We start from the raw sequence: 12,956 nt of genomic DNA on the forward strand, positions 1-12,956 counted from the left end.
GGTGGTGGGGCGGGTGCGGGGGATATTTTAATGAGCCGGCGGGGGGGGAGGGGTACGCGCTGGCGGGAGGCGGGGGGGGTTAATCGTGTCTGTGGGGGTGGGGAGGTAATCCTGTCTCTGAGGGTGGGGGGCGGTTAATCCTGGCTCTGAGGGTGGGGTGTTAATCGTGTCTATGGGGGTGGGGAGGTAATCCTGTCTCTGAGGGTGGGGGGAGGGTTCGGGTAACAGCGGCGCTCTCGCAGTGGGTGGGGGTTTCCTTTCTCTGTGGGGAGGGGTGGAGGTGGATTTCGCGGTGTTCCAGGGCCGTGCTGTGAGAGATCTGGGCGAGGCTGTGCCGCTGAGATACACAGCTCAGCGGCTGGAAATGAACGGATCAGCGAATCGCTAAACCGTCTCAACCTGGCCCTGGTAGACTGTAACTAAACCTCTCACAAAGATACATTGTCTTCCTGTCGGTCTCCTACTCAATGTGTCTGACTTTGAGCAGCCCACCTTGGCTGCAAGCTTTCACACCGAGATACTGCCTGCACTCTATCCACTGTTTAACCCCGCTGGGAAAGGGAGAGAGCTCCATTCCATTTGAATACTTCCTGTTGTAATATTCTGAAAACCCACTGCGAGTTACATCCGTTCCTGGTGCTATCTGCGGTCCTGAACCCAGGGCATGAAATTTCCAGTGGTCCTGAAACTGTGGTTTTAATGACTTTCAGTCCATTTGAAGGTGACCAGAGGTGCGGAGCACTGCTGATGGTTCCCCTGAAAGCCTTGAGAGACAGAGCTTTGTGCTAAACCCATTAGTCTAATGCTGCCATCTGTTAGCACAAGTGTTAGCGAGTGAGTGAGCAGCGGATGTTAGCCGTCATTCCGCCGGTTGGTTCGGGAATATCTCCACACCCCGCCCTCGGCGGTCACCCTGGGGCGGGGTTTTACATTCAGGAAAGTGCTGGAGTTGAGGCCGAGCTAAGGATTTCAGGGCGGTTTCAGTAGGTGCTCGGAGCTCAGCAACCTGACTGTTCCCCGACTCCACTGACTTCATCTCCGACTGGCTTCTTTCCAGGAAAGTGCCTTTAACCAAGCAGCATGTCCGATTCTGATGATATCAGTGAGTTTGGATTCATCGTTGACAGGATCTCCAGAGGCGAGGTAGGTGGTATAACAGCAGGACAAGCGACAGCTTTACTCCATCCAAACCTGTTTGTAGTGAACACAGTCAATTATCCCCCGTCTGTCTCCTTCAATCTGCGAGGCGCTGGTCCCAGCTTTCTCTCTCTCTCTCTCTCTCTCACACACACAGACACAAACACACACACACAGTCTGGCTCTGAGCTGCTCCTCTCTGGCGGCTGTTGCCTGAATGAGTTCCTTTCTCATGTCCGCTTTAGTCCCACCGGACTGTGTGTACACACCTCCCTGCACCAGCTCTGTAACCACAGTCTATCTATGGGGTAATCCCCGTTAGCCTCTGCATTTCATCTCATCCCAGTTACTTCCACCATCAGTGCAGAACTTGATCTGAACCCTCTGATCTGTCACATCGAGCCGATCCTAAGACAGGCGCTTGTATTACTGACTACAGCTTTATGTTCACAGTTTCCAACGGTTCCATGGCCAACTTTCCTTCAGCTCAGTTTTCCCTTCTGATAAGATTGCTTGCTAATCGGATCCGGGGTCCTTCCCATTTCCATCACGCCGCTGTGACAGGTCCAGTAACTGTGTGAACCGTGTCGGTTAAAACGCGTAAATATACCAGTAGTAACTTCCGGCAGTGGAGTATGGTAAAACGTTTACAGAACCGACAACACACACACAGACACACATTTACACAAATACACACATACAGACACTATACACACTTACGCATGCACACTTACTCATAGACACCACACAATTACACCGAAACACCGCACACCACACACAAACTCACAGACACACAAAGACACACACACACTTACACACATAGACACCACCACACAGACACAAAGGCGGATACATCACACATACACACTGAAACCCAAGCACATACACTCACGCACATACACACACGCAGACACAAATCAGACTAATCTCGTTCAGACACATAGACTCACAAACCGGACTCCGAGACTATCTGTCTCTGTATTGAACAAACTCGCTCTGAGTGGGATTAGTTTCTCATCGCCCTGCTCTCCACCCAGCAGCCACATATTGATCACTTTTCACTCCTTCAGCACTTGATAATGGGAAATATTTGTAACTGTTTCCTCTTGCCGTCATGCTCAGCGCAGATTGGATCATTTCTCAATGTCTTGCTTATTACTGTTATATATGATTCACATTTGTTTTAAAAGAAACGTTTCTATATATTAAAGAATTGACGTGAGTGTTGACCTGTGTAAATAAACGCCCGGAGCTTTTAGCAGGTTTTCATATGAGAATGCCTGGAGTTTGGTTGTTTAGAAGCAGCGCAGGGCTTGGATAATTGTCTCCTCGTCCCTTTTCTTGCAGGTTCCCATTAAGAACATAGAGCGGGAATTGATCTGCCCGTGCTGTAAGGAGCTCTTCACTCACCCCCTGATCCTTCCCTGCCAGCACAGTGTCTGCCACAAATGCGCCAAAGAGTTGCTGCTGTTCCGGGACGATGCGGTCACCGAGCTGGACTCGGAGTTCTCCAACCCGGCCACACCAGTCAGCAGCCCCCGGAACCGCCGCCTCTCCTCGGCCAGTGTCGAGAGGCTCGATAGACTCACTAGGACAGGTAGGTGCCAGTCCCAGGCGTGACCCACAGCAACAGCTTCCACCTGTGGGCGTTTGCTGGCCAGGGATGGGAAACACTCCATTGACCGACCTGTTGAGTGTTTCCAGCATTTTTTTTTACTTTTGCCTTAGAATTCCAGCTTCTGCAGCTTTCTATTTTGCAAAAAACAACGAAATACAAGGTGAGGCCCCAACCTGCTCTAAAGGAGAGCAGTACAGGTTCATCAGAAACTAGTGAGCCGGCTCCTAGCTAGGCTTAAATGTAAACGGCACTCTGCAGTTATTAAACTAGTAGCACAGTCTGTATATTCACACGCTACATAAAACTAGACTGCTTTGGAGGTTCCTAGTGTGGTCTTCATTTTAGTCCTCACCATTGGGGCTGTAAAGCTTAATTGACGAGAACAAGTTGCATAGACCAAGGTTATATTCCAGTAATTATCCAATGTTGAGGGTGATCTGAGGCGTTTAAGATGATTTGAAGGATTTAAGGTAACAGACAGAAATAAATTATTTCCCGTATATGAAGATGATAACAGAAATCAAAGGCAACGACCATAAAATAAGAATTAAGCCATTTCAGGGGGTACTGCCAGGTAACATTTCTTAATACAAAGGGCATTGGAAATCAGAAATTCTTTCCATTGGAAGAACTCTCAATGCTAGGTTAATTGATCATTTCAAAACTGAGGTTGTCAGATTTTTGTTGGTCGAGGGTATTGAGGGAGATTAAATTTATGCAGGTAAATGGAGTTAAGATAAAGATGAAATGTGACTTAACTGATTGGTGGAACAGGTTAGCCCAGCTATAACAATCCTGGAATGTCAGAAGTCACACAACACCATATATAGTCTAACAGGTTTATTTGAAATCAAAAAATTTTGGAGTGCTGCTCCTTCACCTGAAGACTTCACCTGATGAAGGAGCAGCGCTCCGAAAGCTTGTGATTTCAAATAAACCTGTTGGTCTATAACCTGGTGTTGTGTGATTTCCGACTTTGTCCACCCCAGTGCAACACCGGCACCTCCACATCAATCCTGGGATGAGCAGTTCCTAGAACACAGCAGGAAGAGACCATGGAATGATAATTCGCAAGGGAGCTGCATAGTCCCAGGTTAAAAAAGCTCACCAGAGTTCGTGTGCCTCCTAGAAACTTTGAAAACTTAATCTCCATCAGCTTTCACATGCTTTGAGAATGCACACACTTCCACTGTGCTCACAGTTCTTTTAAGACTTTCATCTGAGAGTCATGCTCTGTAAAACTCCACAAAGGTAGCACTGAGCCCGGTCAAAAGCAGTAAGCTGGTTCCTAGCCTGCAACTTAAACCTGATAGGGTTAGATGTAAATAGTACTCTGCAGTTACTACTCTCAGAGCAGTAATACATACTGTATATTCACGCACTCTATAAAATTACACTGCTTGGTAGTCTCCTATAGTAGTCTTCACTTTAGTCCTCACCATTGACTCTAGATCCCATGATGTATCATGGCATCAGTCAAACATGGACGAGTAAACCTCCAGCTGATCACCACATACCACACCACCACACCCTCACATACACACACACACATACAGACACACACACCTCACCTGATGAATCAGCCTTTTCCATGCTGAACAGCACTTGGAGGAAACACTATGGATAGCAAGGGCGAAGAAAATAGTAGGGAATTTCAGTGTCCATCACCAAGACTGGCTCAGCAACTCTGCTAAATGTGATGTGGAGGTGCTGGTGTTGGACAGGGGTGGACAAGAGCAGAAGGTCACTTCACCGAAAGCTTGTGATTTCAAAGAAATCCTAAATTGTGTCTGCAGCAGGTGATGAGCGAACTGACAAAAGGGAAAAACATTCCTCACTTTGCCTTCATCAATCTGCCTGTTGCAGATGCACCTGTGTATGACCATATTAGTATGAGTGACAACAAAGTTCAGTTTTCATACTGTGGCACTATCACTGTGATAAGTGTGATAGACTTTGAACAGATCGAGCAGCTCAAGATTGGTCTTCTGTGCAGCACTATGGGCCATCAACTGCAGCAGAATTGGACTCCAGCACTATCTGCAACCTCTTGGCCTAGCATATGCCCCCACAACCAATACTATCAAACCAGGGAATCCACCCTGGTTCAATGGATAGTGCAGGAGGGAAAGCCAGGAGCAGCACCAGGCATACCTGAAAATGAGGTGTACGTCTGGTGAAGTTCCAAAACAAGACAACTTGTGTGACAAACATCACAAGCAGCAAGTGACAGAGTGAAGCGATTCAACAACCATCAGATCTAAGTTCTATAATGTTATCATATATAATCATGAATGTTGGTGAACAATTAAATAACTCATTGAAGGAGGGAGAGGAGACTCAACAAACATCTCCATTCCCAGTAATGGGGCGCATACATACAAGCCTATGAATAAAGAACAAGAGTAGACCACTTGGCCCTTCAAACTTGCCTCGCCATTCAATAGCTGATCTGATTTTAACTTCAACTCTACTTTCCTGCATATCCCCAATAATCTTGCATCTGCTTGATAATCAAGAATCTATCTACCTCTGCCTTAAAAATATTTAAAGATTCCGCATCCACTGGCTTTTGAGGAAAGGAATTCCAAAAATCACAACCCTCAAGAGAAAAGGTTTCCCTCAAATTTGTCTTAAAATGATGCTCCCTTATTTTTAATGATCCTTAGTTCTAGATTCTCCCACAAGAGGAAACATCCGTTCCATAGCCCCTCCAGATGCTATCTCTCCAATGCCCTGTATAATTGAAGCATAACCTCCCTGCTCTTGCATTCAATTCACCTCGCAATAAGCCATAACATTGTATTAGCTTTCCTGATTACTTTCTGTGCCTGCATACTAACCTTCTGTAATTCATGCATTAGGACATCGAGATCTCTCTGCCTCTCAGAGCTCTGCAATCTCTCACCATTGAGATAATATAGCTCATTTTTGGTCTTTCGCCAAAATGGTCAATTTCACACTTTCCTACATTGTCCTCCATTTGCCAGATCTTTGTCCACTCACAACCTATGTATATATCCCTTTGTAGGCTCCTTATGCATGTTCTCTTTACAATGCTTTCCTCCCTATCTTTGTGTCATCAGAAATTTAGCAATCATACTTTCAGTCCCTTCATCAAAGTCATTTACATAAATTGCAAATTGTTGAGGCCTCAGCCCCTACCTTATGCACACTGCTTGTGACATCTATCTGGCAAGCCTGAAAAAGACCCACTTATTCCTACTCTCTGCTTCCTATTAGCTAACCAGTTGTCTGTCCATGCCTTATTTTATATCCTCTATTCCATGAGCTTTTATTTTCTGCAATAACCTTTGCTGTGGCACCTGATCAAATGCCTTCTTGAAATATAAATACAATACATCCATTATGCATGCCTTTATCTACAACACAAGTTACTGCATCAAAGACTTCCAACAGATTAATTGAACATGATTTCCCTTTTACAAAACCATTTTCATTACCTTGAACTTATCCAACAACTTGAATAATAGCATCTAACATTTTCCCCGTGACGGATGTTATAAGCAAACTGCCCTGTAGTTTCCTGCTTTCTGTCTCCCTCCCTCATTAGCTATTTTCCAATCTAAAAGAATCTTTCCTAAATCTAATGAGTTTTTGAAAATTAAAATCAACACTTCAAGTATCTCGCAATCTTTCTTTTAATACTTTAGGATAAAATCCATCAGGACCTGGGGACTTGTCAATTCGCAGTTCCAACAATTTTCTCAGTACTACTTCCCTTGTAATTGTAATTTTCCTGAGTTCCTCCCTCCCTTTCAATTTTTGATTTACAGCTATCTCTGATGTTACTTATATCCTCTGTTGTAAAGACTGACATAAAATATCTGTTTAATTCATTTGCCATCTTTTTATCATCTATTAGTGATTTCCCACACTCATTTTCTATCGGAAAAACTCTGACTTTGTTCACTGATTTTTAAATATATAAGGAAACTTTTTTTATCTGTTTTTATATTTTTGTCTAACTTCCTCTCATATACTTATCAATCTTACAGTAATTATTTGCTGCTTTTTATATTCTGCTGAATCTTCTGAACTGTCACCTATCTTTGCACAATTAAATTTCTTTATTTTTGAGTTTGATACTATTTTTTACTTTTTTAGTTAACCACAGATGGTGGCTCTGTCCCTTAGATGATTTCTTCTTTAGTGGAATTATCTATTTTGCTCCTTGTGGAATAGCCCCTTAAATGTTTACCACTGTATCTCTAATAACCTATACCTTAACCAGAATTACAAATGCACTTTTGATTGCTCTGCTTTCTTGCATTCATAATTGGCCAGATTGGATTTGTCCATTGGGAAAATCCTGGAAACCCTTCCCTAATGACTTTATAGGTGTACCTACAACACATGGACTGTAGCATTCAAGAAGGCAGCTCACCACCACCTTATCAGGAGCAATGGGCAATAAATGCTGGCCATGCCAGCAATGCCTACATCCCATGATTAGATTTTAAAAATGTATCTGCTGTGCTAATTTTTTGTGTTTATTCTTAAAAAAAATCCTCTCCACTAAATGTTGGAAGTTTTTCTAAGTTTTCAGCTTAATATTAAAGAAAAGTTTTAAAATATTATAATTGTGACATTATACAACATTATACAATTATATGGTATTATACACCATTAGGACATGGGATCAATTTTCATGGATTATTTTCATAAATTTAAATAAATTGTCCAGACCCAAAGCGTTGCATGGTGTGAGTACATATCAGGAAGTTATATTGAGGAGATCAGAACATCTCATTGTTTTGTCCATTAAAGCAAGTCGCTGAGGTGATCTTATATCATTTGGCTTCACCCCGACTGTAATATAACTGTAGCTCAGTTTATTAAACAATACAGGAACATCTAAAACGGCATCTGCTTTAAGGTTACAGGTGGTGATGTTTTGCCAGTTGTCTTCTGCCATTAACATTTCACAGGCATTTGGAGGGCTGCCTGTGAGAAATTGTTGGCACATCTGTCTCCAAGCTCACTTTCACCTAGGGTGAATAACTATTGTATTGTCTATCACTGACAGGACAGCACTGTATAGCTGACCGTGTACTCTATCCTCCTTATTGGCATGGGAGTGGTGACAAAATTCGTAAAAACATTGTTGTATGTTGTTGTGAGGGTAATACAGTTTTTTTTATAGATGGATGATCTAGAATCGAGTCTTCTCTGAACTTACAGAATATCTATCTGAATTGCATAGCCTCTTTTTAAACATCAGTTTCATTTCATGCAACTAGAGGCAAGGTATGTGAGGAAATATTTTGTAATCAAAGTTCCTGTCCTGAAATATAGACCTTGCTGCCAATGGCAGCAATTGCAGAAGGCAGTTAAAAGCCTTTAACAATGCTGTGGGCCTGAAATCACCTACCTGGTCAAGATGCTGGATTTCCTTCCCTAAAGGACATGAGTGAATTGGAGACAAAGATAGAAATTGCTGGACAAGTTCTGCAGGTCTGGCAGCATCTGTGGAGAGAAATCAGAGTTAACGTTTCCAGACAAGTGACCCTTCCCCAGAACTGGTCACTCAACCCGAAACGTTATCTCTGATTTCTCTTACAGATGCTGCCAGACCTGCTGAACTTTTCCAGCAATTTATATTTTTGTCTCTGATTTACAGCATCTGCAGTTCTTTTGGTCTTTATCAGTGTGTTAGATAGGTTTTAACAACAATTAAGATAGCTGTCATAGTCACCTTTACTGAGACTAGCTTTACATTCCAGATTTATTAATTGAATTTTAATTCCACCGGTTTCTGTGATTGGATTTGAATCTGCATCTCCAGAGCATTAACCTGTCCTATGAGAAGATTTGGTCAAGGACATTGCCCATACACCATCACCTAGCCATGCAGTATACCTGGTCTAAATCAGACATGATAAATTTTAAAATACTGCATAACTTCTCTTCATTCTTTGAATGTCAGTATTGGTGATGAGACCACTATTTATTACCCAAATTCTCTGAGATAGTAGTAATACCTTCACAGTTTGAAACCATAGAATGGTTTATGAGCCCACTTCAGGGGTCAGTTAAGTGTCAAGCTCACTGGTTTGGAAATGCAACTACATTTAGATCAGACCAGGTAAGGAAGACAGACCTTCCCAGAAAAACAACAGTGAAAGAATTGAGTTTTTCTTACACTCTTGACAGCTTTATAATCATTTATACTGACAGCAGCATTTATTTTCAAATCTCTAAACTGAATTCAAAGTTCTCAAATTTTCATGATGGGATTTTAAGTCATATTCTTCAGATTATTAGATACAACCTGGATGACTGGTCCAGTAACATAACCACCACTTGATGCTTCCTGAGACTAGTATCCACTTAGATAATTGCCACTTGAGGCATTCCTTACACACTATCTGAATTTTCAAAATGGTAGACCTGCTCCCATTTGTCCGTGCTGGAGTTTGTAGATTGAAAGGTGGTGGTCTTGTTGCAGCAGACTGGTTGGAATGGGCCAGAGGTACATCCTGCAAAGAAGGCCAGCAGGAATCTACTGTGCTGTGAGGGCCATAACAATTGCCATAAGCCGTCCTGTGGAGGGCTCCCTTTCTGCTATCATGACAACCGTGACCACATTATATGCGGCACCTCTGTTTTGAGGATAACTGGCCCCATTGCCCCCACCTACAGCAGCAGAGGACACCTTTTCCCAATGTTTTGTCAACACCTCAGAGCCTCAGCTGATTGCAACGGACCTTCCAGATGTGGAGGCTGCCCTCCATTCTTAATTGGACGGTTTCTGAAGCAAGCCTTGAAAATCTTCTCCAAGGCCATGCTATGGCCACCTCCGAATGCTATGTGGAATTCAGCCTCTGACCAGATTGGGACCTGAGAATGAATATTTAGCTTTAGCTGTTTTCTTTTTAGTTTCTTTTTCAACTTTAACCGTAAAACCAGGATAGTATGTATCCAAGGAAAACCTGTCCCTCAGCCTTGAAAGGGCAAATGCCACATGCAAATCAGGAGTTGATTTTTTTGAGGAGTCTGCACCGGAAATGATCGTACCTGAAAATATCTGAAGAAATGCTATTATCCCTTCAATATGATTCAGAGTTAGTGTGAGATCTGTAATGTGATAAGGGAAATAAATGAGACATTAAGGAAATGGATTACTTATCTAACCAAAAATTAGATTACAATGTGCATTATGGTATTATATTTTGCAAGGTTACATTAGAAATGGCTGACTTCTTCAGTGGGATTCTAAGAGAATATTTCTGTCTTCTGCAAAAATAAAAAAAAACTGCCTTTCCCTTTTGATCCAAATAGCTTTGTTTAAGTCATTCATTGGATGTGAACATTGCTGGCAGTGTCTACATTTGTTGCCCATCCCTACATGCCGTTGAGAATCAGTTGCTTTACATGTAGAACGACAATGTACCCATTAACCAGCACCAACCTACATAGGGGACCAAACAAAAGATAGTCTGTAGGTAGTGATTCCTTTTGTGCAGCACATCTTTATGATTTGGTTTAAAGTTTGATAAACTTTCACATACAGACAAGAAACAGAGTAGCAAGATATGTTATTTTTTTCAGAGTGGAAGGTGGTGTTGAGTGGGGGTTCAGTGCTTGTGTCCCAGCTACTCACAATACATATATGTTAACCATTTAAGTGAAGTAATCAAACAAAGCATTCCCAAGTTCAGTGATGACACAAAACAAGGTTGGATTGTGAGCAGCAAGGAGGATATAAAGAGGCTTCAGGGTGATTTAGATCAGTTGAATGTGTAGGCAATTACATTGCAGATGCAGTATAATGTGTGTAAGTGAGAAGTTGTCCACTTCAGCTGGAAAAGCAGAATGGCAGAGTACTATTTATGTGGTGATAGACTTGGAAATTTTGATGTTGGAGGTAGTATATTGGCACAGATAGAAAATTTGCTAATGGGCAGGAAACAGTGAGTGGGAATTATGGGTTCTTTTTAAGGTTGGCGACCTGTAACTCGTGGGGTTCCACAGGGATCAGTGCTGGGACCGCAAATGTTTACAATATATATTATGACTTGGACGAAGCAAATGAATGCACTGCAGCCAAATTTGCAAAAATAAGTGGAAAGGCAGGTTTTGAGAGGGACACATCAGACATTGATAGGATTAAGTCGGTGGGCAAAAAGATGGCAAATGGAGTATAATGAGGGGAAAATGAAAAGTTGACCCTTGGAAGGGAGAACAAAAGAAGAGAGTTATTTAAATGGAGAATAGCTGTGGAAAGCTGCAATACAAAGGGACTAGGGAGGACTTATGCATAAAACACAGAAAGCTAGCACACAGATACAGCAGGTAATCCGGAAGGCTAATGGAATGTTGGCCTTTATTTCAAGGGGGTTGAAGAATATCAGTCGGGAAGACTTCCTGCAACCTGAGACCACATCTGGAGTACTGTGAGAAATTTTGGTCCCCTCATTGAGGCAAAGATATTATTTCATCGGAGGCAGTTCAGAGAAGGTTCACTTGGATGATGCCCAGCATGCAGGGATTGTCTGATGAGAATTTTCTTAAACAGTTTGGGACTATGCTCACTGGAGTTTAGAAGAATGAGAGATGATTTCAATGAGACATATAGGATGCTTAATGAGCTTGGCAGGCTAAATGCTGAGGTGTTTCCCCTCATGGAAGAATCTAGCACCAGAAGGCATGGTCTCAAAATTAAACATAGCCAATTTAGACTGAGATGAGGAGGAATTTCTTGTCTTAGAAGGTTGAGAGTCTTAGGAACTCCTTGTCACAGAGAACTGAGTCCTTGTGTATATTTAAAGCTGAGATAAATAGACTCTTGATCAGTAGAGGAATTAGGGTGATGGGGCAAGTGATTGTGAGGATTGTTGGATTAGCCAAGATTCTATTCTTCCAGGATCACCATGCTTATTTTTGGTATGGAGTGGGTTGAGCTTTCAAGGTACCAGTGCTGTTTCAATATTGCTGGTATTTCATTGGACAGTCCACAACTACAATGATAAAGTCACAATGCTGTTCAAATGACGCAAAGATGTTTATTAGAAAAGTGCTCCACTCAGCCTTAAACTAAGACTACAAAGATTTAATGTTTATTACTTTGTTATCTGGCGTGATATTATGAAAAACAAAGATATAATAAATCTATTAGTCAAAGTTGCCGTAATCTACTCTAGTGGGGATGGATATGTGAATGAAGATATCATGTTTCTAAGATTAGCTCTAAGTTTCCTCATATGGAACTAAATTTTTAAAACAAATATAATTTACTGGTTTGTTTGATGATTTTTTAATTATGGCAATTCTCTTATTTCAACACTTTTGACACAAAGTCAGCAATAAGCACTCTTATTTACTTCAAGTAAAATATATCCAAGTTAGATACAGGATAAAACCCTCTTTATCATGTCCAAGAAGCCAACTTTTGCCCCAACTTCAGAGGCATCCAGTGACACAAGTCTGTCTTTTATCACTGCCCATATTTACCAACTCAATATCAAGTAGAATTAATATGATTTTTTAAAAAAATCACTCACAGGTTAAGGCATCATTGTCTAAGCCAGCATTTATTGTCTATTCCTAGCAGCCCTTGAGGAGGTGGTGGTAAGCTGTCTCTTGAGCCATTGCAAACTATAGGGAGGAGGTAGGTACACCCAAAGTGCTGCTATAAAGGTGTTTCAGGATTTTCTCAGCCACAGTGAAGAAATTGCAATATAGCTATACCTTATACAGACAGGAAAAGCTTTTTCACTAGATTTGTGGGATTCTGAATTTGTTATTTTTGTCAGATATAGCTACTTTTCTAGTTCATGAGGTTAAATGCATTTACTGAGTGGCATTATATATGTACAGACTTGAGCAGTGAATTCTCACAGCCTGTGCAGTTAAGGTGGGATATCACAGCCAAGAGCAGTTCAAATCTTGCAGTATGGCCATGCATGGATTTACAGCAGACATCAGATAGCAATCATGAAGTGTAACACTGGCTGCTTTTACCCCACCCTCGCCAAAAATGACCCAACCAATTATAAGGTGTTTACATGTCATTATGTTAGATTATTATAGGATAATCCATATTCACCACGGCAATGATTGAGAATTTTAAAACTCTCAAAAGCCAATTTGAATCGTTCACTATGGCATTCTTCCAAAGAAAGAAAGAAAGCAAAAGCATCTAGTATGATATCATTTCAGCTGTCACTGAATGCCT

The 12,956-nt window shown here is 41.8% G+C and overlaps 1 protein-coding gene across 1 annotated transcript in view; it reads left to right on the top strand.

Annotated features, from left to right (window-relative positions):
• Positions 1–908: 908 nt before the first annotated feature.
• The window catches only part of trim36 (tripartite motif containing 36), a 108,767-nt gene continuing 96,719 nt past the window's right edge, over positions 909–12,956 (top strand). Inside the window, exons 1-2 of the mRNA XM_048594919.1 lie at positions 909–1,143; positions 2,485–2,734. Coding sequence (XP_048450876.1) covers positions 1,081–1,143; positions 2,485–2,734 — 313 coding nt within the window. The 5' untranslated portion in view covers positions 909–1,080. The remainder of the gene's footprint in view (positions 1,144–2,484; positions 2,735–12,956) is intronic.

The sequence above is a fragment of the Rhincodon typus genome, chromosome 3 (assembly GCF_021869965.1).
Source record: "Rhincodon typus isolate 14 chromosome 3, sRhiTyp1.1, whole genome shotgun sequence".
In the NCBI taxonomy this organism is placed as follows: Eukaryota; Metazoa; Chordata; class Chondrichthyes; order Orectolobiformes; family Rhincodontidae; genus Rhincodon; species Rhincodon typus.